Raw genomic sequence first — 27,244 nt, 5'->3', positions numbered from 1 at the left:
CTCTTGGACAATTTTTTGGCTCTCTCTTTGACTAAGCATGAAACTGCATACAGAACCTAGCAACAAATAGAACTAACATATGAAATCATATGTGGTGGCAAGGAACCAGTACAAGAGGAAGCATGTGAGTAGAAAGGGAAACTAACTGTGAGAAAAGGGGGGAGCAGAGAGACAGAGCAATCTCCAGAATAGTGGCAAGAGAGAGACGGCGCGTAAGCATTCGCTGACATCCCAGGCTTAAGAAGTGAATATTCTGGGAGAGAGAGAGAGAGACAGGAAACCTGAGACTCAGCAAGTGGCTCATAGAAGGCCCTGTGGTACAGTGGTGCCTGCATAGTCCGTGTCAAGGAAAAACTACATCGTACAAGTCAACATGAGCCTCCAGCTGGCAAACATCTTTCTGCCTTTGCTCTTGCACCTTCGTCTGCGTATGGGTGAGTTTCCCCTTTGAACGATGTGTTTTCATTGCGGTGTCAGAGTCAGGAGTCTCCACTACTTGCAAAGTAAAAGCTTCTGAAAGAAAGAAACCCAACAAAACCCTTTCTCCCAGGGTACTCGCAGAAGCTCTGTAAGCGGGTGATACCTGAAGCACATGGGAACTGGCAGAGTGAATGGTGTGAGCCAATGACATACAGATTTCTGATTGTCTTCGGATTTGGGGGTTTTTCTCTTTGGATTTTTGGTTTTGCCATTTTAAAGAGTGCAGGATTAGACCCTTGAGCCGCCCTAATATTCCCAACTTCTTTTTATCCTATTTAGTTCGCCCTCAACTTAAAAAAAAGGGGGGGGGAATCACACATCTTTTAGAAAACTTTTGAACTTATTTTAGTCTGTACCATCAACATAAATGAAAGAGATTTGAGATAAATATGACTATATATTTTTGAAAGTTGGTTTTCTTGGTGCATTTAACAAAAACTTTTGTACGGTCAGTTTCACGGTTTCCTTTGTTTAGTTGTTTAGATCAATCAGATCCGCACAGGCACAAGGGTCTGCTTGTGTGGCGGTGATTCAGGATCATGGCTTTAGTCAGCTACCCTTGCAATTTGCATGGGCCTTTCACTTGGTAACAGGAGAGACCTTTTTTTTTTTTTTTTTGAAAAAACAAGCTCATTTGACTATAACCACAAAAACTGGCAGGGGAGACTCAGAGGCATGGGTAGTGCCTAAAAATACTTGAACTTTATTTGTTTGTCCATTGACTAGGTTTCAAGTTGATTGTGTCTCTGTAAATCCAAGCAGCTGGAAAGGTGGGAATTGGATTTTTGGTATCGTTTTGTTGTGCAGGAACCATCTAACTCATACAATAACTACTATAAAGACATCTGAATATCATCTAAAATTGCAGAGCACATAATGTCTTTTTAGCTGACAATTCTGTTTTAAGACACTAAGCAATTCAAAGATTAATTACTATGGAATGAGTGATTTTTATACCACAAAATGGTGCATAGTTTATCTGCGTATTTCTGCCTTGTGAAGTATCTGGTATCATGGCACAAGTGGTGTCTGACCTTTCCTTTTCTGAGGGAAACTATCTGGGTTGTGAACTTACGTCTTTTTATGCAATCTGCATTCAATAAGATTTCCTCCCATTCCAAAACTCCCCTGGATGGGAAACTAGGGTGGCATGGCCTGGCTGCATTGCTCCTTCAACCCACAGAGCTTGCACTTGGGGGAAAAGAGTTGGAAGTTACTGGTAGAGAATCATAAAAGCATAGGGCTGGAGGGGACCTTGAGAATTCATCAAGTCCAGCTCCCTATGCTGAGTCAGGGCCTAGTAAACCTCGACCATCCTTGATAAGTGTTTGTCTAACCAATTCTTAAAAACCTCCAGTCACAGGGATTCCAAAACCTCCCTTGGAAGCCTAGTCCAGAGCTTAACAACCCAGATAGTTAGAAAGTTTTCCCGAGTATCTATCCTAAATCTCCCTTGCTGAGAATTAAGCCCACTAGGCCTTGTCCTACCTGCAGTGCCCACGGAGAGCGATTGATCTCAGGTCTCTTTAAAACAGCTCTTAATATTTGAAGACTGGGGGTGGGCCTGAAAACAGTCTTCTTTTCTCAAGACTAAAAATACCCAGTTTTTCCAACCTTTCCTCCTGGGTCAGGTTTTCGAAACCTTTTATCATTTTTGTTGCTCTCCTCTGGACTCTGTCCAGTTTGTCCACATCCTTCCTAAAGTGTGGTGCCCACTGCCCAAAACTGAACACAGAACTTCAGCTGGGGCCTCACCAGTGCTGAGTAGAGTGGGACAATTGCTCCTGTGGCTTACACACATCACTCCTGTTAATACACCCCAGACTGATATTAGCCTTTTTTGCAACTGTGCCACATTGTTGACTCATATTTAATTTGTGATCCACTGTAACCCCCAGATCCTTTTCACATTTTGCAGTTGTGCATTTGATTTTTCCTTCCTAAGCGTGGCACTTGTCTTTATTGTGTGTAAGTGCTAGTTTACTGATACGGCTATTGTCCAACTTTGTCCTGAACAGCTTAACATTTTACAGTTGATTGTAAATAAATATTTGGGCTAATTGAGGCCTAGGAAATTGAGGGGGAAATTTCCAGACTGATTTTAGGTTTGGCAAACTGTCTCTACTATTTGCTTATACAGGGCCTGGTACTATGTGGCCCGAATCCTCTGGGTGCCACTAGAAGACGCATAAATCATCATCATCATCACAACCTCAAAAATAGGCCATTCCTCGACTTTCTTTGCTTCTGTCTCTTCATTCCTCACTCACTCATTCCTGGCCTGGGCCAAGCCAGTACCTTCTGCTCATGGCAGTCTTGTCTCAAGCTGCTTGCGTGCAAACGTGAACGCTCTAGCGATAGAAAGAGCTGTTTTGCACATTGCTTAGGGATTCAATCATCATCGCTAATTTGGTATTTCTGGACATGGTGTTCTTCCTCTCACGCAGGGCACATCTACCCTCACGGCAGTGTGGAGCGGACAGACATTACACGCCCAGGTAGCGTGGTTATAAATACCAGTGCAGCCAGAGAGGCACACCTTGGGAAATAGCGCAGAGGGCCCGATCTGGCCAAACCCCCATGTTCTACTGTTTCAGAGTAGCAGCCGTGTTACTCTGTATTTGCAAAAAGAAAAGGAGTACTTATGGCACCTTAGAGACTAACAAATTTATTTGAGCATAAACTTTCGTGAGCTCAATTTCTTCATGTTCTACTGTGGCACTCTGTACCTCAAAATAGCACCCTGGAACTCCCATATTCACCACAGTGACACGATTCAATGTTTTGTACAATGCATGCTTTGTGAGGTATTTAAGAAATCTTGATCGGTTGAACATTAATACCCGGATGAATTGTAGGCACTATCAATGTATCTGAAGTTACCAACTTTTGCCATGTGCAGGTTACTGAAATATGTAGTGAGGTTGGGAGCAACGAACACTGGCCAGAGAGGGTTTGATGGCCCAGTAAGGAGAATCCACTCTCCCAGTGGCCCTCCCAGAGACTCCTCAGAGAGGGCACATATGCAATGGAACTGCCTAACCCCCACATCACAGCAAGCATTGTTCTAGCACCTGGAGAGAAAGTAAAGTGAGGGTTGATGACTTTACCACGGGGACTCTCTCCTCCCGCATCTCAACACCTGGAAGATCATTTGGAAGACCAAGACTTTGAACTGGGGAGACTGGTCCCCAGCTGAAAGGGAATTCAGCCTGTGTATTAAGAACTGTGAGCTGCCTGTAACATCTACTAGAGTGAGAAACTGCTTGATTCAAATCTTGCTTATTCTGTAGAATTTAGACTGCAGATTAAATTTTTTTATTTCTTATGTAACCTATTCTGATCTCTATGCTTGCTACTTATAATCACTTAAAAACCTGTCTTTCGTAGTTAATAAATCTGTTTTATATTCTATCTAAACCAGTGTGGTTTGGGGTGAAATGTTGGGGGAATCTCAGCTCAGGTTAACAAGAGCGGTTACATATCTACTACCCTTTGTAGGAGTGGCAAACTAATTAGTGAGCTTGCACTGTCTGAGGGATGGGTGTTGAGTGCAAGGGGAGTCCACAGTGCTGGACTGTGAGGGGGGAGGAGTGGAAGGCTGGGGGTAGGGACTGGAGCCAGGAGGTTGATAAGAGTGTGTTGGCAGTGTCTGGGGGGCGCATGGGAAAGAGCTTTGCGACAACAGCTGCAGGGGAGGGTGGGCGTGGAGCTGCTTGGTTTGCAGTGCTAGTAGCGCCTGGAGCGTGTCCATGTGACGCTCCATAACCTTTAAGAGCCGCTCCATGACTTCGTTCTGGAGTGCTGCATTTTCCTTTCAGTCCCTCTTCTCACTGTCCCACCCCTCCTTCAATTCCTGTTTCCTGGCAGCAGAAAGCCCTCCTTAGTTCTTCTTGACCACTTTCTAATTCTGCGCAGCTGTTCTGCCATCGATAACAAACAGGGACACTGGGCTCCCAAGGTCATCTCTGTGAAGTTTAAACGCAACATTTTACAGAAGCAGTAGTGTTAGCAACACACAGACCATGGATTCAGTGATTTAAAACACAGCCGGTACTCAGACACCTGTCACTAACCGGCTGACCCCAGGCAAGCACACATGAACCACAAGACCTCTAACATGGTGAGTAGCCACATAGGCAGGGGAAATCAGTGTTCCAGGACGCTGCATACACTGGGCACGTGACTCTTGGGGCGAGCCAGCACTGTAGGGGGGGCCTGGTAATCATTGTTGTCCCCACTCTTTCCACAGGCTGTATTCATTATGGAAGATATCTCGCTGCTGAGGGTGAGCAGAGAATCAAGGGAGGGTCTTCTCCAAGCCTGTGGCTTCCACCCTGGCCCCTATGTGGCTCGCCTGTGTGCAGCAGTGGTCCCCCCACCCCCGCCCCGTGACAGCACGAGTGGTGCGGGAAAGTTAATGTTAATGGGGCAAGAAACAAAACAGCTCTGCCAAGGAACCTGCGGCAGCAGATTGTCCAGTATCTCTATGAGAGTTTTCTGGAGATCTCTGGAGATTCCCCATGAAGTGAGGGAGTCAATCAAGACCCTGTTCCGCTTCTCAGACTAGGCATGCGGTGGGAGACAAGCCTGTTTCCTGCAACCCTCCTACCCCCAATAACTCACTTCAGTGATTCCCAAAATTAAATCCACTTACCAGGGCCCTCCTCTCCTGTTTGCACTTTGCTAGTCTCTGACAGCTGTGACTGGCTAGGCTCCTCTGGGGTAGAGAAGAGCTCCTGGCTGCATGCATCTCTGACCTCCAAGTTGTCCTCTGCCTCTGGGTCCCCCTCCACAGCCTCATCCAAGATTTCCTCCTCCTGGCTCGGTCCACTCTCAGCTGGCACAGGAGCCAACGAAGTATCCACAGTGGCCTTTGCAATGGAGGTGGGGTTGCCGCCGAGTATCGTGTCCAGTTCTTTGTAGAACCGGCAGCTTGTGGGCACAGCACCGGAGTGGTGGTTTGCCTCTCACGCTTTGTGGCAGGCGCTCCACAGCTCCTGCACTTTGACCCTGCACTGCAGTGTGTCCCGGTCATGGCCCCTTTCTGTCATGCATCATGAAATCTGTCCGTAAGTATAATTCCTATGGCTGGAGTGCAGCTGGGACTGGACAGTCTCCTCTCCCCAAATGCTGATGAGGTCCAGCAGCTCGGCATTGCTCCAAGCCTGGGATCGCCTGGTGCACGGAGCAGGCCTGGCCACCTGGAAAGATGCACTGAGACCACTGCACGCGTCACCGAGCACACAGGAAGGGGACTTTCAAAATGCCAAAGGAATTTACAGGGTGGGGATGATGGTTGGTCACCTGAGGGCAGGGCAGGGAATTCAAACCGATGACCAGAGAGGCGAGAACAGGCATTGTGGGACACCTCCTGGAGGCCAACTGCAGTGCTGTACTCACCACAGTGTCTACACTAGACACACAAGAAAGAAAGAAAGACACAATGCAGAAAGCAGTACGTCTCTCATCGGGGTGGTTTTTTTTACAGCGCTGCAAGTGCGCCGTTTCTGTGCACGAAGTGGCTTGGCAGTGTGTGTGCCTCGAGAGTTACAGCGCAGAAAGCTGCTTTACTGCACAGAAATTTGCCAGTGTAGGCAAGACCCAACTTTGATCTCTATGCCTCCTACTTATAATCACTGAAAATCTACCTTTCTGTAGTTAATAAATCTGTTTTATATTTTATCAAAAACAGTGTGGTTTTGGTTGCCCTCGCTTGCCAGGGCGCACTGCCCGGGGCAGGTGGAGGGTTCAGGGCTCCCCTCAGCAGACCAGATTGACCTGCTCCAGCCCAGGCTCCTGGACCCCGGCCCCACAGTCGCTGCTCCCCAAGGACTCTGCTGGCCCTGGAGTCAGATCCCCCCCAACCTCAGCAGCTCTTACTGACTGTGAACAGCCAGCGCCCTGCACTGACGGATTCCTGCTTCTGACCTGGACAGGAGGCAGGGCCATCGAAAGGGGTGGGGCCTTGTGGCAAGGGGGGCACAGCCCCCCAATTTTCTGTCTAGTCATCCACAGCCCCCACACCAGGAACAGGCTGGCGGTGCCCCGGTGTATAGGGACTATGTAGACTCCCCCTTTGTGTCTTTCTTCTCCCACTCTTTGTTTAGACAGTGAGTCCTCAGGGCAGGGACAGTCTCTTGCAGTACGTACATACAGGGCCTAAAACAGTGGGGCTCTACTGGTTGAGAACTCTAGGTGCAAGGGAATAAATAATAACGTTAATTGTCCTTTCCTTCCATCTCATACTTCCTTCCTCACCTCATTTCTTTTCTCTTTGTCTATTTTACTTCCCCTTTTCTTAGGCCCCCTACATCTTTCTATCCCTCTCCCCTTTGCTTTGCACACATTCTCTTTTTTCTCTCCCATCTGCTCTTTTCCACCCCCAGCTCTCTTTTTCCCCTCAGTCTTCTCCCCCCTCCACCTTCCTTTTGTCTCCTGTCTCCCATCTTCATCTCCCTTCTTTGAACCCTCCCCCCCAAGTCTTTGTTTGGTCCATTGTTGTTGAGATTTGCCTCCCTGGAGCAGACACTCCACCTCGGGGCCTGCAGGCCCAATTCACTGCATCTGGGCTTCTCTCTAGATCCCTAGGAGCCAGCCAGTGCTCTCTCGATGGCCCCATGGAGCCCGTATGGCAGGCTGTAGCGAGTGGGACAGGCCGGCTAACAGTGCCAGTAGGGCAGGCCTGTGCAAACTGCCCAGTCTGAACTTCATGCAGTGACCTTCAGTAGAGAGTTCATGCTCGTGCACTTGGTCTCCTTATAGAGAAATGGAAACATTTTGCAGTGGATCATTTCCAAACAATTTTGTTTTATTCAATTCTTCCTCCTGTTGCAATAATTTCAAATAGTGACACTGAACTTTGTGTTTCAGGAGCTGCAGAAAATACTGCTACTGTCCTTCTGGTGAATATGTCACCTCCTTATATCTGTGCAATGGAAGGGTCAGAGTTCACCATCGAGTGTACATTCAACACAAGCAATAATTCAATCAAATGGTTTGCTGAATGGAATAAAACCAGAAACAATGTAACAGAAAAGGTGTGCAATAGAACAGATCGAATCATATTATCAGCAGATAAAGAAAAGCGGTCTCTTTACCTCACTGTGAAGAAAGCTGACATCACAGATTCTGGAACCTACATATGTGGGGTTGGGAGCAAACAGGGGACATCTCCTGGGAAGGGAACCCAAGTGACCATCCATGGTAAATACCAGCATTTCTTTCTCTGTTCTACGAAACCCTTCCGGGGGAGCTCAGGACACTGGCCTTGTCCCAGAGACCTGGGACCGGTGGTGAAAAGGGCAGAGTTGTGGGCAAAATTGGGGGACATTCTGTGGTACGTACAATGGTCCTAATCCTGCATTCCACTGACTTTTGTGGGGGTTTTGTCTGCACAAGAAATGCGGGTCAAGCCCCATATATCCAAAAACTGTTCTGAGATGGTGTGAGGGGTGGTTTCTAATTGGCTAAGCCTGTGAGGCCTTACATGCAACTTGAGAAACAAGGTGGGTGAGAGAATATCTTTTATTGGACCAGCTTCTCTTGGTGAGAGACACAAGCTTTCAAGCTTGCACAGAGCTCGTCTTCAGCTCTTGGAAACTTAGGTCTGGTCTACGCTGCAGACCTATGTAAGCATAACTACGTTGCTCAGGGGTGTGAAAAATCCACAACCCGAGCGATGTCATTAGTTATACCGACCGAACCTCCTGTGTAGACAGTGATGCAGTTGAGCTGATGAAGTGTTTTCAGTGTAGACTCTGAGTAGCCCTTACTCAGAGTGTCCCAGGTAAATACAAGGTTGAATGGCTAGTTTAGTATAACACGTTTCAGAGTAGCAGCCGTGTTAGTCTGTATTCGCAAAAAAGAAAAGGAGTGGCACCTTAGAGACTAACAATTTTATTTGAGCATAAGCTTTTGTGAGCTTCATGCATCCGATGAAGTGAGCTGTAGCTCATGAAAGCTTATGCTCAAATAAATTTGTTAGTCTCTAAGGTGCCACAAGTACTCCTTTTCTTTTTAATTTAGTATAAGTAGTTAACACATTTCAAGGGACCATTAAAGGCAGGGTGGCCTGTTAACATTTCTGGGGTCATAGGACAAAAAGAGGGGTTAGGGGGTTACAGATTGTTGTAATAAGCCATAAATTCAGTGTCTCTGTTCAGTCCATGATTTTTAGTGTCTAGCAGAGTTATGAATTTAAGCTCCCAGGTTTGTCTTTTGAAAGTGTTGTGTAGGCTCCCTTTGAGGATGAGGACTATTTTGTATCTGACCTGTGAGAAGTGTTCCCCACAGGAGACAGATTGGTTTTGTCTTGTATCATTTTCCTGTGGGAGTTCATTCAAGAGCATAGTGATTGTCTGGTTTCACCCACATAGTTGTTGTTGGGGTATTTAGTGTGTGGGATGAGGTACCCCACATGTTGTGATAGGCTTGTGTAGGATCTTGAAAGGTGTGTTGTGAGGGGTGTTGATCATTGTAGCAGCGGAGATAAGTCCGCAGATTTTGCAGCTGTTGTTCTGGCAGGATCTAGTGCTGCTTTGAGTTGTCTGTCCTGGTCTGTGGGGAGCTTGCTTCTGATGTTGCCCTTGGAGAGGGTGAGGAATTGTTTGAAAGTCAAAAATGGGGGTTCAGGAAAGACTTTTCAGGATGTGGTCCCCATTGAGTATGGGTTATAGTTGTTTGATGATACCCAGTATGGGTTCCAGCATAGTGTGGTAGGTAGCAACTGGTGTGCAGTCAGAGGAGGTTTTATTTCTTTCTTCAAGCATATTCTCCCAGGGTACTTGGACAGCCCATTCTAGGATGCAATCTGTTTCTCTAGTAGAATGCCCTGAGTTGGTGCAGGCGATTTTGAATGCGTTAAGGTGTGTATCCCAGACTTTCTCCTAGGAGCTTATTCTGTGCTATCTGAATGCCTGGTTGTAGATTACAGATTTCTTAGTTGCTTGGGGTGGTTACAGGGTTTATGAAGGGAGTGAGGTATGGTGATCTGTGGGTTTCTTGTCTAGGGTTGTCTGTAGGGTTCCATTGTTGAACCTGATGGTGGTGTCCAGGAAGTTGATGCTAGTGTGGGAGTGTTCCACAGAGTTTAATGTCTGGCTGTCTGGGTGGTGGTTGTTGAAGTTGCAGTGGAAATCTATGCAGGAGTTTAAGCATTGCATTTTGCTGTGATGCTGGGAGGACCTCTCCCAGACCTGAGGAAGAGCTCCATGTAGCTTGGAAGCTCATCTCTCTCACCAACAGAAGTTGGTCCAAAATAGCTATTACCTCATCCATCTTGTCGCTCTAATATCCTGGGACTGACAGAGCTACAGTGCACTCAACTTGATGGCATTTCTCTTTGTGAAACAATAATTTGGAACACTGTAGCCCATCAATTCCAAAATTTCAGGGAATATTGAAGGCATCACTGGGCAGAACTCTATTGATATTGGGGAAATCAGAAAACCCAAAGGGGAAAAGCAGAGGACAGAGTGCCTGCTCCCCATTTAGCAGAGTAACAGCTTGGAGCAAAGCCACCTCTGTAACTGTAAATCAAAGAACCAGTTTATGGCACCAATTAACACTTTCCAGTAGAAAAGCATTCCCATCTCATCTCTGCTCCTTTCCCCAGTAGAATGCAACATGCTGACACTCTGGATGATTTATGTCCTGGTCAGAAAGAGGAGAAACAACAATAGTGGGGAAGGGAGGAGGGGAAGGCACACAGAGCCCCTGACATGGGGAGGATGGGGGACCTGGTCTTGGAATAACGCTGGAGTGAGGGTACATCCAAAGCTCTGAGCATGCAGGGAGAATGGGGGACTCTGGAATGGTGGTAAGGGAGAGAATTAGGGCAGAGTTCCTGGCTTGGAGCAGAATTGGGGACTGTAGCATAGGGTTGGGAGGAAGAAATGGGGGACACACAGAGCTCCTGGCATGAGGGTGGGGGCTAGGGAGTCCCTGAAATAGAGGGGAATGGGAGGGTGGCACCCAGGGACCTTGTGGGGGACAGAGGGATGCAAAGAGTCCCTGGTGCATGCAATGTGCTTGACCAACAGATGTAACAAAATGTTGGCATCCCTCTAGTTTAGCCCCCGAAGAGTCTAACCCAAACCCATTCAGGATGAAGTTGTATGATCAGTAATAGGTTATTATTGAGTGTTTGCTTTGCAATAGTGCTTAGAGTCCTCAACCAACATGTCAGGCCCACTGTGCTAGGCCCTGTACACTAGAGCTGGCGAGTTCAGTTTGTGAGAAGTTTCATTATTTCAGAACTGGCTTTCATTCCAAATAAAGACGGATAAGGACTGCACCAGGGCCAGGGACCCAAGGGCTTCTGGAGTCCCAGAGGCCAGTTGCAAGCTGCCTGCTGAGCACCCTGGGGAGTCACTGGCCCAGGACTCTAGGAGCCCTAGGATCCCCAGCCCGGGGCAGTCTGCATGGTGGAGCTACCCCACAGCTGTACCCCCTGGGAGCTGGTCCTAGAACTTCCAGGCTTTCAGCTCCATGACAGGGACATTAGAAGTGCCAAGAGCCCTGGCTCAAGCAGGGAGCCTAGCAGACAGCAAGAGCCCCTAGAGACCTGGCTCTGCCACAGAGTGGGGAGCCTATCTGCCCCGAGACTTGACTCCCTGACTCCCCAAGCTGGGGCTTGCGGGACATAAGAACAGCCCTATTGGGTGAGATCAAAGGTCCATCTAGCCCAGTTCCTGTCTTCTGACAGTGGCCAGTGCCAGGTGCTCCAGAGGGAATGAACAGAACAGCCAATCATCCAGCGATCCATCCCCTGTCGTTCGTTCCCAGCTTCTGGCATCCCCAACCCCGCCCATCCTGGCTCATAGCCATTGATGGACCTATCCTCCAGGAACTTATCTAGTTCTTTTTTGAACCCTGTGGATCTTGGAACACCAACAGAAACCTGTGTGTGTTTTGACAAAAGTGGAGTCAAATCTGTAGAAGATTTGGTGAATCCGTTCCCTTCAGCGCATTGGCATGTTCTGTCTCAGCTAAGTTTTGCCAGAACATCTGCAATCAGCTCCACTGTACATGGACATAGTGAGAGAGCCCCTGTGCCAATTAATTTACACTCTAAACAGACAAGAGTGGGGAGAACGGGCAGACACTGACAGTGGATTGGGAAGTAGGACACAGAGAGATTAGAGGATTAAATCCACACAGGGCTTTAGGCCCTTAAATCCAACATCTGGGTGCCATGGAGATCCTCAAAACCCCTGCTCAGCTGCCGTCTAGCTCTGGAACTGCTGAAGTTTCCACCAGTAAAACCAGTATAAAGACTAGCTGACACTCTCTCGCTATGCTTTAAACACATCCCTGCCCAGAATAACGGTTGCACCCCAATCCTCACTCCCCTGCCATTTACAGCAGAAGTGCATCACGTCTCAGAACTGCCCATTCCACATCTTTAGGGAATCCCATTTTCCTGTAACGAAGGACAGGACCACTGTCTCTCTTGCCCTGCATTGGGCTGGTGGAGAGAAATAGGTCTCAAGAAGGTTTTGAATACAAGGGATTTGGCAGGCATGTCAGGTGTACACAAGGTTTGGGTAAGAAGTCACATTGTTAGAAGGGGTTTGTCTAGACTGAAGCCTCTGGGGTTACCTGCTCACTAAACAGAGCAGAAAAGCCTTGACACGCATGATACAGCTATATATGGGGCCAAATGAAAGAACATCAGTTTAAACTCTAAACAAGCAAGGGAAACTGAATGTCAGGACTCGAGAGATTCATTTTATACATCTGCCCTTGTCTGTTGGCACATTGAACTATTTCTTAATGAAGGGGTCATCATCTGTGTTTCTCTTTCTGCAGAAATTACCAACCTGATGGTGAATCAAACCCCAACCAATTTCAGTGATTTAGAAGGCTCCGAACTTACCATGAATTGTACATTCAAGACAGTCAATAACCACAGCACCATGCATGTGCGATGGTATAGCTATGAGACCAAGAGACTAAAGAAAGAGCTGGTGAATGAGAGCGATGTGATCACAACCCTGCATTTGGACAATGGGTTTGCCTCTCTCACTTTGAAGAATGCAAATTCATCTAATACAGGAACCTACGTGTGTGAGGTGGGGATCACAGCAAGGAACATCTCTGGGAATGGACCAGGAACCCACGTGACTATCGAGAGTAAGGGCCAGAATTTCCTACCTGATCTTCTTGGGGAAATGGGGGCGAGCACATGAGAACAAGAGCACACATCTCCTGGAAGGTGTTGAGTCTCTTCAGTTCCACCTTCAAGGGGAGCTGAGGGTGCTCCACACCTGCCCACAAGCGCTGAATTCCTTGCTAGATAGAGCCCTGTAGGACGGTATTAAGGGGGAACAATGTTTCCATTTTAGATCCTTCACAGCCAAATGTTTCACATGGCCTCAAATTAGTCTCTAAACGTATGCTTGCCCATGTTGCATGCACACCCATTGATACATTCAAAGCCTGCCTGCATGCATGGAATCTGGAATTTGAGAGAGATAACAGGGTGGTTAGGTATGAATTCATGTCTGATTTGTGGATGGGTGAAACCTGGGGCTGCTTCTTATGTCAGATCTGGTTCACATAATGATCCATATTGCAGGAGGCAACTTCTCCAGACTGAACATTCAGGGTGGGTGTGGGTGTGGGTATAAGGGGATGGTTTGCTGGTTCCTGGCCAGAAACAGAAGTCTTGCCATGCATCAGCTATGAATTGTACTAAGTGAAAGCATCACTTTAACCTCTGATAAGCAGGGGATGTTAAATGGCCAGGCTGGGAAAAGAACACAAAATACTGGACGGGGAGACATTTATTTTAATACGTCCCCAGTCATCAGCCATTGCCACTGAAATTCCCCCTCATCAAGGTGCAATCATCCGTGTTTCTCTCCTGCAGATTTTCCCAAGCTGATGGTGAATCAGACCCCAGCCAATATCAATGCATCTGAAGGGTCAGATCTCACCATGGAGTGTAGATTCACGGCATTGAAAAAATATAACACCTGGTATGTGAAATGGTATAAACATAACGGAACTGGGGGAATGAAGAAGGAGCTGATGAGCGAAAGAGGCTGGGGCTCAGCAGCCCTGGCTTTGGAAAAGGGTTTTGTTTCTTTTGCTCTGAAGAATGTGAATGTAACCGATACAGGAACCTATGTGTGTGAGGTGGGGAGCACAGTGAGGAACTCGTCTGTGTCAGGAGTCGGAACTCAAGTGACCATCACTCGTAAGTACCTGGATTTTCCTATCTGATCTTCATGGGGTGAGAGATAGTGAATGACAGCCTAAAGGACAGAGAGTGAACGACTGTTGCTGGCAAAAGCAGGTATGAATTCTCAGGTGTGTACAAGTAACCCATACAAAATATGGGCTTCAGCCTGTAAGGAATTGAAGGTAACATAGTTCAAAGTACCTTAAGTGTTTTAGGAGCCTCCAAGTTTCAGAGGGGTCTTAGGCACTCAGGGCCTCATTTTTAAAGACATTTAGGTACCAAAAGTTGTAGTGTGGATTTTCAAAAGCATCTCAGCACCTAACTCCCATTGAAATCAGTCACTTTTGCCAACAGGATTTAGGTTCCTAAGTCACCTAAGGCCTTTTGAAAATTTCCCCCAAATGCCCCCAAAAGGGGTGTTCAGAACCTCCCAGGACTCAGGCCTCTAATAAGATCATTAAGGAGGGTGATGAATTTAACTCACCACAATTGCACTGGATGGGATAAGAAGCAGCCCCCAATGTTCATCTGCACCTGGAGCTAAACTGATGTTATGGCTAAAGAGTTGCTTCTTATTCTGTGATAACATCTTCATCCATGCATAGAATGCATCCCTGTATGGAAAGTAAGTAGAAAACCTGGAAAAGATCCAGAGGTGAGTGACAAAGATGATCAGTGGGATGGAATGCAGCCACATGAGCAATGGCTGGGTATGTGTAGTTTGGAAAAGAGAAGATTAAGGTGCAGGACATGATAGCGGTCTTCAAATCCTTGAAAGGCTACCATAAAAAAGATGGAGAAAAGTTGTTCTCTTTTGCCATGGAGGGCAGGACAAGAGTCAATGGGTTCAAACTACAGCACGGCAGATTTAGAGTAAATCTCAGGAAAAACTTCCTAACTGTGAGCATGGAACAGACGCCTGGTGAGGGTGTGGAAGTGCCTTCACTGGAGGTTTTCAAAAGGAGGCTGGAGAGCACCTGTCTTGGATGGTTTAGCAGTTGTCAAACTGTGGGACAGGACCCCAAAGTGGGTCGCAACTGCTTTTGAATGGGGTTGCTAGGGCTGGCTTAGACTTGCTGGGGCCTGGGGCCAAAGCAAAAGCCCGAGCCCCACTGCTTGGGGCCAAAACCTGAGGGCTTCAGCCTTGGGCAGCGGGGCTGAGGTTACGGGCCCTCTGCCTGGGGCTGAAGCCTTTGGGCTTTGGCTCCCCTCCCCATGCCTGGGCCAGTGGGGCTCGGGCAGGCTAAGGCTTCGGTACCCCCCTCTTGGCAATGTGTAGTAATTTTTGTGGTCAGAAGGGGGTCGCGGTGCAATGAAGTGTCAGATTCCCTGGTTTAGACACAACAAATCCTGCATCTTGGCGGGGGGGGATGGTGGGGGGGAGACTAGTTGACCCTTGCAGTCCTGTCTAACCCTGCGGCTCTAGGATTCTATGTGTGGGCATGGCAATATGTACAGAGAGAGGTTCTGTTGTAACTCTCAATGGCCATCCACTGAGCTGGTTCTATCTCTAAAGGATCCTTCCCATCTGCCAAGTGAAAAGGAAAAGCTCATTTGAAAACCCCGCATCCTGGTCACGATAGACCCAACATTTCTCCTGCCAATTGCTGCGTCTGAGCTCACAATTCTCACAACCGGCAATGGGGTGAGCACATGTTGCTGGGAAAATGGAGCGGTGATACATATTGTGTGTATTGTTCTGATGATTTTTGGTGCAAGTGGAAGATGCTCAGTTGACGCCCTGAGATTATGAACGGGAGAGAGTAACATGGGCAGCTCTCAAGCACCAACTTGTGGCCAGAATGCACTTTTCAGGACCTTACCCATTTCCTCCTCTTGAAGGCCCTTTAACAACTCACTCAGTTTAAAGTTAGTTCAAACCATCACCTCCTGCAGTCCAGTAAATTGAGTTTCTAGGGGCATATTGGGCCTCTAGGCCCCAGTGCAGTGTGTTGCTCCTGATAATCCAAAACAGCACAGACAAAAGCAGAACACAAACTCACCCTGTCTTCATCCCAACTTCAGCTGGGCACAGCCCTACCTCCCCGAGGGACTGTCTTCCTGCTTCCCAGCACCTCTTCTTTGACCTCCTCCACAGGCCTTTCCCATTGGGCGTTGGCAGTCTCTCCCAGGCCTCCCCGCCTGGAGAGCTTTCCTCACTTTCTCCTGCTTCTTGAGCTTTCCCCCTGCTGGCTCAGAACCTTGCAGGAGTCATCTCACTCGCTGCAGTATCCACAGACATGGCCACAATTTCCTGGGCTTGCCCCCTTCTCAGCAACTTCCTGCTTCTTTTGTACTGGAAGCACCTGATTCTGCTCAGGTAGGACTTAACCTGTAATCAGGGTTAGCTTAGCCCAGGCTCTCCAGCCCATGGGGCAGGCCACCCTGTTGCAGATGGGTACAGCAGAGGCAGTGCAGAAAGGCAGTATGTTGGAGTGGTTCAAGCAGAAGACTAGGAATTAGGAGGTTTTCATCTTATTTCTGACTGTCACAGACTCCCTATATGACCTCAGGCAAGTCATTTAGTCTCCCTGAGCCTCCATCTGTAAAATGGAGATAATATTTCCTCTCCCAGCTTCTGTCTGTCTTGTCTATTTAGACTTTAAACTCCTTGGGCAGGTACTGGCTCTATCCATGTATGTACACTGCCAGCACAAGATCAGGGTGTGCCTGGTAAATGAAGCCTGGCATGTTGGTATTCACCTGTGATAGTTCTGAGTCACAACTGGAAATGCCAGCATGGGGCAGGTTTAATGCATGAACAGAAATGATGATTTGTTTGTACATGCGAATTCGAGTTTGTTTCCAGACACATTAGTCAGAGAACAATTTGTCCGCAACTCTAAAACAAGAAAAATGGAGTTGGGTTCTCAATTTGCAGTTCCTTTGTCTCCTCTGTTCCACTGAAGCAGCTGACAGAGTGTGCAAACCTCAAAGATCCAAAGACCTGAATCCCATCCCACAGTCCAGGCTCGGTAGCTGTTCTCGAGCATCTTTCCAATTTCAGCCAGTTTTAATTTCCTCATTGCCATTTGCCCCCTTGTGCTCTAACGCTCCTCAGTAACTATATTGAGCTCAAGTTTCCCTCTCACCCATATCTAAGTCTGTAACACAGGAATCCACTAATTTCTCTGAGCGTCACCATAATCATAGATAACACCATTAATATTATGGTAGGTTTTTCACCTTTTGAGAGCGCGTGAGATGTGAGCTCAGGGGTGGTGGACAAAGCTCGAAAGATTTGGTGTATTCCTTCACACTCGGGATGCTTATCTTAATATTATCCAAACAGATCTGAACTTTTAGGAGGTTGCTTTCAGTCTCTGTGGCTTATAGTTCCCCCTCACTGCCATCCCACACTGCAGGGCCCTAGAGCCTGGACCACAGCTCGAGCCCGGAAGTCTACACAGCAATGAAACCGCCCCGCAGCCTCATCCCCGAGAGCCCAAGTTGGCTGGCATGGGCCAGCTGCGGGTTTTTCTTTGCTGTGTCAGCATACCCTAAATTAGTCCTCTTCCTTCTTCCCTTTCTCCAAGTACACTCAGCTCTCTTTGCTAATCTCTTGGGATGGGTTTGGTGACACCTCCCATTTCTAAACCTCTCCTCCCATGTGAAGTGAAATTGAGCTTCAAAGCCATATTAATGGGAGCCTCATTTCCCCTTGTAGTGATCTGTAAGTGAGGCTGGAAGTGGCATGTACCCAAAAGGGTTTTTTGTGGCACTTCTTTTGTGGCACTAACAAGATAAATTCCTGTTGTTCTCTTCAAAGCACATATGACTCTCAAAGTTCAGGTATACTCTCCATAGGGAAAAAATTAAGTCTCCACTGAAATTAGAACACAAGACAGCAAAGAAATCAGATTCACTCATTGTGCGACTCAGAAGAGGAGTTATCATCCCAGCACATAACTAGAAGAATTCTACAGTACATACAGAACTTGCTATGGCACTTCACCTCATCTTCTGTGGAGTCCTGCGTATGACTTTGTATCAAATGGCTTTATATGAAGAGATGTTTGAAGATGATGTTTAGGAAGCTGTAATTTTCCTGCTTTTTGTCAATATCCAGAATTGTTTCTGGGAAACACAGAAATCTTGCTGTGGCTACAAACTGCAGAGCATCAGTTAACTTCTTAACACCTACAGGGGATATTTTAATGGCCAAGCTTCATAAAGGGGCCTGAAATGCTGGAGAGAAAAACTGTTTCTTTAAATACTTTGGCTGATTGACATGTTTCTGCATCAAGGTGAAGTCACTTGTGTTTCTCTCTCTCTCTGCAGCTGTTGACCTGCTGGTGAATCAGAGCCCTGCCTTTGTCAATGAGGAGGAAGGGAAAGAGCTGACCATAGCATGTAGATGCAGGGTCCTGGAGAAACCCAGCACCAAGTACTCTGTTAAATGATATAAAACAGGGGCTGGTGGACACGAAAAGGAACTGAAAAATGAAGCCGGCTCAGTCACAATAACTCTAGATTTCTCAGCAGGCCTGGCTTCTCTCACCTTGACTAAAGCCAGCATGAGCAATTCTGGGTTCTACAGATGTGACTTTGGCAAAAATGGCCATGGGAATGGAACTAGAGTGACGATCCAGGGTAAACAGCAGCATTATCCTCTCCGATCTGCATTGTCAGGATAGTACACTGTGGTCACCACTGAGCTGTAGCTCACGAAAGCTTATGCAGCTGCTCTAATAATTTTGTTAGTCTCTAAGGTGCCACAAGTACTCCTTTTCTTTTTGCGAATACAGACTAACACGGCTGCTACTCTGAAAACTTCCCACATGGTAACTGAAACCCCACAGCAACTTCCTAGTCTAGGACAGGGAGACGCAGTGGTATCTCAGAGATAGGCTGTGTGTAAATTATGTAGTGTTCTTGTAGCCATGTGGGTCCCTGGATATTAGAGAGATAATGTGGGTCAGTGTGAGGGGGTGTACCAGGCCCCAGAAAAGGAGCAGTGTAGGTGAGACCTCCAGACCTGCCTAGAAAGGCTGCAGGGTAGCAGCCAATCAGAGCTCAGCAGGCTCAGTTAAAAGGAATTGCTGGGCCTAAGCTGGTCAGTCCTGGCAGGGACCAGAGGAGTAAGGAAGAGTGCTCCTTGATGAAGCTCAAGGGAGAACCAGGAGGTGGGTTCTGGTGGCACTGGCATTTGGTATGGAAAAAGAGGAGTTAAGAACTTCAGCCCTAAGATAAGGGTGAAGTGGAAGGGACTACATGGGAAGCAGCCCAGGGAATAACAGCAGTGGCTGCTATTTGTAGAGTCCCTGGCTTGGGACCCGGAGTAGTGGGTGGGCCTGGGTCAGGGTGGCCAAAGCCCTGAGAAGGGGACAAGTTTATTTAGAAGCCCAAGCACAGGGCTGGAATTTAAAGGGCTGAAGACCCCGCAGAGGGCCATTTTCTGGACTTTATTACACCAGAAGGGGACTGAACTTGAAGGCGTGACCTAGCTGGGGCAATAAGAACTGATAAGGCAAAGAGCCCCCAGGGAGAAAGCCCTGGGGGCACCGCCCTATACCAGAGCAGGCACTCCTAGTTCCACCACCTATCCTATGCCAATGAGCGCTGTTAGCTATGTCGGCAGGAGAAGCTCTCCTGTGGACATAGTGCTCTTCACACCTACACTTTTGCAGGTAAAATTTTTGTCAGTCGTGGGTGTGAAAAAAAACATCCCCCTGATCGACATAAGTTACATCCGCAAAAGTGGTAATGTAGACAAAGGCTAAGTTTCCCAAAGCTGAAGAAGAGCTCTGAGTAAGTTCAAAAACCTTGTCTCTCTCAAGTTGTCCCAATAAAAGATATTACTTCACCCACCTGATGGGTAAGTACTGACATTTTAATAGTGACCATGAGAAAATAGTTTATTCTATTACTGCCTATTCAGAATTGTCATGTTACTAGAATATTAAATTTTCTGGTTCTCACCTGCCACAGTTGAACAGACCCATAATCTACAAAGTAATTTTATCATTGTGGTGTTGGTGGGGGAATTCTTGACTCCAGCTCTGTTGAAGCATTTCTGAATATTTGCCACTGGCCTTCATTAAAGAAGGCTGTATAGATATATTGGGCTTGGCATGATGCCCTATTATTCTTATAAGTGTGTATATACCAGGGCTTCTGCTGCATTAGGTTGCTATTGACTAACCAATGTCTCATCTGGAGGAATTGCCAACCCTGCAGCTCCTTAAAGGTCTTTAAATGATCATTGGGGGGTAGGAGGGACTTGGGATGGGAATAGAGGACTCTTCTCTATCCCCTGCTTCCCCATCATTGATTTGACTTCAATTAGCAGGGCTAAATTGCCCAAGAGTATTGACTTGTCATATGTTAATGGATGACATTTTAGTCTGGCTGCTAGATTCTTTGCGTAACATCAATTGCCAGTGATCGTTCCTGTGAATATCTGTGATATATGGACCTTAAGCACCACAATAGAGCAGGGGTTCCTGTTCTATATGGATCCATAATGAGGCATTATGAGCTATGCCCACGTACCACTGGGGCGGTCCTAAGAGAAAGAATGTATTGCAATGCCTAATACAATCCTTCTTTGCTTTCAAGAAGGTATTGTTTTTCCATGGATATCAGAGCTCCACGTTTAAACATGAGATCTAATTATTTTTTTAAGTAAAGAGCATGAACAAGAAGAGATGGGGCCAGAGGGACATTGGCAGAGCTTCCCCTTCGTTCTGATCTCTTGATGCTGTAGGAAGCAAGGGGTCAGGATTTCTTTTGATCATGTGAGTCAGTAGCTTCCCTCTGCCCAAAAATCAAAACAAAACTTAGATCCACAACCAAAAACAGGAAGAATTTCCAGGGTAGTGCAGTTTGTTTTGGATGGTGGTGAGTAATTTGGGTTGAAATAGCAGGACCAGAGCATTGTCAATGAATGTCCTGTACTGGTAAGTCCTGCTTGCAAATAGTGTCCTTCACATCAGATCTGTGAGCCAAATCCTCAGCTGATACCAAAGAAGTGATGCTGATTTACACCAGCAAAGGCTCTGGTTCTGGAACTTCACAACCGGGATAGGAAGAAACCCTGAATGAGGCTGCCACAGAGAGTTTCTTAAAATTACTCCCACCCCAGGTATGAGGGTTGTAGCAAGAACTCCTCCCAAGCCTCTGAATGTGAAAAACAGAACCTATTTTCTATGAAAGACCTGTAATTCTAGCCAGACCAAAACACAAGGCACCCAAGAATCTCAACATGCTTCTTGATTAAAGAGGAACCAAAAATAAACAAATGAGAACAAATTACTGGCAGAGCCCTGCAGAAACACCCTCCACCCACAGTAGCAATCTTGCTTCCTCCCATTGGACATCTTGCCCAGTCATCTTTATCCATGACATTTAAAATATATGTGTATATATGATTTTATATAAATTGTGTATATATATACACACCAGTCAACTGAAATGTTTCTGCACCAAGGTACAGTCACTTGTGCTTCTCTCTTTGCAGCTGTTGACCTGCTGGTGAATCAGATGCCTGCCGTAATGAATGGATTGGAAGGAAAAATGCTCACTATAGAGTGTAGATTCAAGGTGGTGAAAGACTCCAGCACCATGTACAGTGTTACGTGGTATAAGAAGGGGGCTGATGGACATGAGAAAGAGCTGAAGAATGGAACAGGCATTGTCACAACAGCCCTAGATTCCTCAAAGGGCCTGGCCTCTCTCACCTTGATCAAAATCAATAGGAACGACTCCGGGCTCTACAGATGTGACTTTGGTAAAAATGGTGTTGGAAAGGGAACCAGAGTGACCATCCAGGGTAAATAGCAGCATTGTCCTCTCAGATCTTCACTGTATTTCCTAGGGAAGAATAAGGACCAGGAAAGGAAGAGCTAATGCTAATACTTTGCATGGTGTGATATTGATTGGACAGGAGTTGCTGGCAAACAGAAGGAGAAGGCAAAGCTCTGGAAAGATTTGCAGTGAGAAGTCAGTGATTCCCAGTGGCTTTCCAGATCCTGCCCATCTCTCTCTCTTTTTTTTTTTTTTTTTTTTTTGGGGTCATCCAAGTACTTGCAACCCTCCCCTTTTCCTGATGTCCCTTGCACAGCAGCACTGCATTGTTGCCCACCAGAATTCTCTGAGCCATGTGATGAAGGGTGAATCATAAAAGGTTCAGAGGTTCGGAGAAGCACCTCCAGATTCAGAAACTCTTCTCGCCCATGTTGAACAGTCAATTTCACCATGACAGGCTCTCTTGTAAGAAGATTTCCAGTGTTTCCCAATTTTGAGCAGGATGGAAATGCAGCTCAGCATATTGCTGGTTCTGCTTTCAGTCTTGGACAAAAACAAGAAGTGTCTAGACAGAGGACAGCCCTAAAAACCCACTCACTGCAGAACCACTATTGTAAACTGCAGCGGTTTGGACCATAACCGTAGAATACTGTATTTTTTTTTTAAATAAGAGAAATCTTGTTGAACCTCAGCACAGGTTCCAGTTTGATTCTGGGTGAGGGTGTAAGCTAGTCCGTACTTTATCCTAACTGATTAGCCCATTGCAAATACCATCTTCTGACAAATGAATCCACCAGGTTGGAGTTAGTTATCATTCTTCCAGTAGTGGTGGAGCAGAGACACAGTTTCTGCAGAGACACAGAGACACAGAGCAGCAGTTTCCCTTTTCTCCTTCGGCTGTTCTGCTGCGGGATTCCTCAGGTGGTGGTAGTGGTGGTCTAGTGACCTAGCTCACAGCATCTTCCCCTGCCCTATCCAGCAGGACGCCTGTAGAGGTGGTAATGCATGACCCAACCTATGTTGTCTTTCCCTAGAACTAGTGGTGATGGGAGTGCAATAACTCAACTTGCCCTTCCTGTCTAGTAAACAGCAGCTAATGAATGTTTTTTTTTTCCCCAACAGCACATGACCAAAGGCTAATGAGCTCTTACATTGTTCCTGGAGCTGCGGCTGGGACACTTCTCTTCTTGCTGGTGTTCGGTATCCTTTTGTGGAGATGGAGACAGTGCTCCAAAGGTAAGATTTACTTGGACAATAAATGCAGTTTCTTTATGAGGGGAGCTCATAGGATGCCAATAGATTCTTCTTTGTGTCCTTCCTTTAGCTGAATAAGGAGTAATTTGGGGAATTTTTGCCAGTGAATGTACAGCAGCGGTGGTGAACGGGCAGCCCTAGTTAGTGAAGTCTCATACCTAAGTACAGATATGGACAATGGTAGGACTATTCTAGGTCTCCTCCCTGACCTGAGGAAGCACCTCAAGGTGTGAAAGGTGGATTCAGTCTCCACGTCTACTCTACCTTTGGCTGGATTGCCAACAAAGCCGCCAATTATTGGCAATTGCTCGGGTGGGAATGTGTGGGATGTAGATACTGCTCCACTATGAACTAACTAGACTGACAACTACCTCCTTCACTGAAGTGACCCAAAGGTCATCAGAGAATTACCAGCTTGGCCACAACTTCATTTTTTTTTCCAGAACCACTTCAAAGCAGGTCAGAGGCAGAGATGAATCAGATGGAGATGGTGATTTGGAGAGGTTATCGTAAGAGCTGTATTTAATTTTTCTCTCTAGCATAGCATCAACTCCAGGAATACAAGGTAATAAAGAAATTGGTTCTCCTTTTACAGACTGCTCCAAGAACTTCAGAAAAAAGAAAAGGAGTACTTATGGCACCTTAGAGACTAACATTTATTTGAGCATAAGCTTTCGTGAGCTACAGCTCACTTCATCAGTTGCATCCAATGAAGTGAGCTGTAGCTCATGAAAGCTGATGCTCAAATAAATTTGTTAGTCTAAGGTGCCACAAGTACTCTTTTTCTTTTTGCGAATACAGACTAACACGACTGCTACTCTGAAACCTGTCATTATGCAAAGAACTTCAGAGTAACAGAAAATGCAGCACTAGTCCCGAATAGGATCAGGAGTGGTACGACATTTAAAAAGTTAGAGGGTATCAAGAATTAATTAGCCTGAGAGCAAAGATAAAGAGGACATGCATTATTGATTGCACAGGATCTTCAGTGATAATAGAGAATGCAGCATTGGTTCTAGGCAGTGGGACTGGGAAGTTCAAGGCAGGGGGAATCTTATGCAGCTCCAGAAACCTCAAAATACTGGAGAATGCTGCATTTGTTCCATTAACTTTAGAGGTATCTCATAATCAGAATACAGCTTCCTAAAAAGTCAGCACACCCTTTTATAGTGCCTGTGTCAGTGGAAGATGGTCTAGCATTATAACAGTATGATATGGGCATGAAAGAAATGAGCAGTCTTCACTCATTTTCCTCTTACTTTGCAGTCTTCTCCACCAGCTGATGAGGTGACTTACGTTGACTTGAACTTTCACAAAAGGGACGCAAAAGCTGAGGAAGAGGTTGTTTACACAGAAGTGAAGATACAGCCAAAACAGAGAGATTACAATGACATCTACGCAAAAGTCAACCCTCATCATCGCTAGGGGAAGAGCTAGTGGGAATTAACAGATGAGTGACCAGTATTTCACATCTGTTAAATGCAAGTCTCCATGAAACAATGAATTAGCTCTTAGTAAATGATGTTCTTGGAGATCAAAGTCCTCTAGTTATGAACAGAACAGGTAGCAATGCAAGATTCCCTCGTTTCCTGCTCCACCAACATGCCTCAACTCTGATGTGGAGAGACTAATTCTGTGGGCAAACGGAGATTTCTGCTAACCCATCTACTCTTAGCCTATGTGCTGTGATTGTAGCCAGGAAATGGGTTGGGCTGTGGACAGTGGTTCACTAGGAACTGAGTTGAGACCAGAAATTCATTTAACAAACTCACCAGCCATCAGATTGTAGCAACTTTTAGTTGCTATTTACCAGCACTGTATTTGAACAAGTGACCGAGAGCCAAGCCCTTGAGCCACCCAAGTATGGAAAATGTTGCCATCTTGTTGCGGGAAGCCCTGTCCTCCACTGAAGATGCCAAGTGTGCTGAATGAGGAAGGAAAAGCCTCCGAAGAGCCATGCTCCCTACACTGAAGGATGTACAATAATGCTTATAATGCTCAAGAGCAATTTCCCATACTTTCATGAATAAGACTGACATGATTGTTTCATCTTTCCAAGCACAAAGTAGGCTTCTCTGTTGGGAGTGAATTAAGCTTCCCTGGATTCCACCCATTTAAGAGCCAAACAACAACAATATGAATTGCTTTGCAAGCAGACTTAAGTATTAACTAAAGCTTTTACAGCAAGTTTAGCCCAGGATTAAGTGTGTGCAATTGCACTGATTTAAATGGATTTGTCCCCTTGTGTCTGTGTGGCTTTATTGTAAATTTAAAAAGAAAATGTGTAATTTAAAAAAAAATGCCATCATTTCCTCATGGTTTAAGTAGATTGTGCTTTTGAAAATATCCCCAATAATTTTAGATAAACCCCCAGAAAAAATAACCAAAGGGGCTGTTGGGCTCCCAAAAATGGAGAGACCCCAAAAAATCAACAGGAGTGCCTTTGAAAGTCTCCGCATAATACATTGATTTTTATTACTTCTGCAGATGAATGAGATATAACCCGTGCAGACCACAACTCATGGATGGCCCTAAGGATACATCCAGAAGAAACAGCATAGCAGCCATGTGAACACCTGCAAAATGTTCTGCTTATTAATACCTGCATCAATTCATTATTAACTAATACACGGTAGCTGTTTTCAAAACTGAACTCCCAAAAGAAAAGGCAGCTATCAAATAGCATAAGGGGTTTGGGCCCCTTATGTGGGGTAGGTCTTTAGCCACATCAGTTTCATTAGTGCGAATGATGGGTTATTCAGTGGTAACTGTTGTTCATTGGGTATATCACGTCTGCAGATCCACCCAGGGCAAATCTGCAGAGGCAGTCCTTCCAGAAGAAGAATTGGGTGACTAAATACTCACCACAAACACTACATATGCTGGATGGAGACCAAATTCAAGCCTGGCTGAAGTCATTAAGGTTTTCACACATTTACACCAAGACTGTACATGTGCCTTACAATATAGATAAGAATGATCATGCTGGATCAGATCAATGGTTCATCTAGCCCAGTATCCTGTCTTTGACCAGTGCCAGATGCTTCAGAGGGAATGAACAGTACAAGACAATTTCAAGTGATCTAGACACACCACACTGAATGACTAAGCTGTATACAAAATATGCAGTGGTTGCCCTAAACACTACATCTTACAGCAGAATTACTGCTGGTGGTTTAGGCCATTACTATGCAGTACTGCATATACTTCTTATCACACCAAATACTTCAACTTAAGGGCTTTTTAAAATGCCTCAAATGCCACAAGATTGGAAATAGCCAACTTTGATTATTGACAAGACAGTGCATTATTGTTATTTTTGCCATTAGCAAAAGCCAGATCCTGCCCAGCAAAAACTACTGCTGCTTGCTGTGGGAAAGTGAAGTTTGAGTCACCGTGAAAGGGGGAAATAAGTCAAAGGGTAAATTCCTGCTGGTGCTGTATCAGGGCTTTTTTTTTTTTTTTTTTTATTCTTTACTGAACCAGTATCTGAAGAGGGAGAGTTTGGCAAAAAAAATCAGTGGTTCAGCAATGCTGATGAAAACTACTACCTAGAAAAAAAAAATTGTTCTTGGTCTTTCTTCTTTCTACTAGGAAATTAATTATTCCATTATTTTAAAAAGTAGCATATTTGAATAAAATGTAGGATTTCTAAAAAGTCCAGTGCGAGTTTTAGACACAACTCTCAGTGAAAGCCAAGGGAGCTTTCATTATATCCCTTTGACATCCCCAGTCTAAGGTCAAAGGTACATACATTGACTGTAGTTTGGGTCAGAGCCTCCATGGAGTCATAACTGATGAGGATCTGGTTTCATAACATTTAAAGACGATTTTGTAAACAAGACACTTTCTAAATGCTCTCAGATAGAGCTGCCCGTAACCATCATCCTGGATCTACTGGTGTGGCAGGATTTTTTGGCTTCCAAGGTCTCACATAAACTATGATCTGCCAACCTTTAAAAGTGACAGAGTCAAATGAAAATGAACACGCTGCAAGTGTGTAGAGATCTTGCTGCATATCCAACTGATTGTCTAAAACAGGGGTGGATAAACTATGGCCTGCTGGCCGTGTCCAGCCCATCAGAACTTTTAATCCATCCCTCGAGCTCCCACCAGGGAGTGGGGTTGGTGCTCCAACTGGGGAGTGGGGTTGGGGACTTTCTGCATGGCTCCTGGGTAAAAATCAAGGATATTCCTTCAATTGCAAGCTCCTCAGAGTGGGGAATCTCATCTGCATAGTCTCTATCTGCCTGCCTGTAAAAGTTCCTCCCCTGGAGTCAATTCACAGGCTATCCCTGCTTCTCCCACAGTGTGAGTGTTTCTGTTGCAGACAGTAGACAGGTTGGTAGGAGACCAACTGGTTTCCTGTACCTTTACCTACTCTTTGCGTCTGCTGCTGCCCTTACCTAGAGGATGAGGCTGCTCAAAGTGAAACCAGAGGGAGGAGTTTTCACACCTTCTCCTGCCATCTGTGCTTTCTCCTCCTTTTGGGTTCTCCGCCCTGTGCACCCCGACCCTCTCCCGAAGCACTGGCACCGGCTGCTGCCTTTTTCACAAAGGCCTTGACTT

The 27,244-nt window shown here is 46.1% G+C and overlaps 1 protein-coding gene and 1 long non-coding RNA gene across 5 annotated transcripts; one reads left to right on the top strand and one right to left on the bottom strand.

Moving 5' to 3' along the window:
* The first annotated feature begins 91 nt into the window (after positions 1-91).
* LOC119841171 (netrin receptor DCC-like) lies at positions 92-27,244 on the top strand. 4 transcript variants are annotated; one of them, XM_043494926.1, is made up of 8 exons: positions 102-434; positions 7,354-7,686; positions 12,295-12,618; positions 13,358-13,687; positions 21,135-21,446; positions 22,544-22,657; positions 23,061-23,165; positions 23,942-24,103. In XM_043494926.1, exons 1-8 carry the CDS (start codon positions 374-376, stop codon positions 23,956-23,958), a joined length of 1,596 nt encoding a protein of 531 aa, XP_043350861.1. In that variant the 5' UTR covers positions 102-373; the 3' UTR covers positions 23,959-24,103. The 4 variants fall into 4 exon arrangements, with proteins under 4 accessions (XP_043350863.1, XP_043350861.1, XP_038224292.1 ...); XM_038368364.2 differs by having other exon boundaries at positions 133-434; positions 23,119-23,165; positions 23,942-25,265; XM_043494928.1 differs by lacking the exon at positions 12,295-12,618 and having other exon boundaries at positions 92-434; positions 23,119-23,165; positions 23,942-27,244.
* On the bottom strand, positions 13,619-15,952 carry LOC122456275. Its single transcript, XR_006275075.1, has 3 exons — positions 15,676-15,952; positions 15,129-15,200; positions 13,619-13,745 (listed from the first exon to the last, which is right to left on the bottom strand). It is a non-coding gene; the product is annotated as an uncharacterized LOC122456275 (long non-coding RNA).

Source organism: Dermochelys coriacea, chromosome 12, assembly GCF_009764565.3.
Source record: "Dermochelys coriacea isolate rDerCor1 chromosome 12, rDerCor1.pri.v4, whole genome shotgun sequence".
NCBI lineage: Eukaryota > Metazoa > Chordata > Testudines > Dermochelyidae > Dermochelys > Dermochelys coriacea.
The sequence above is the reverse complement of the archived record's forward strand: the minus strand, read 5'-3'. Positions and strand labels throughout refer to the sequence as shown.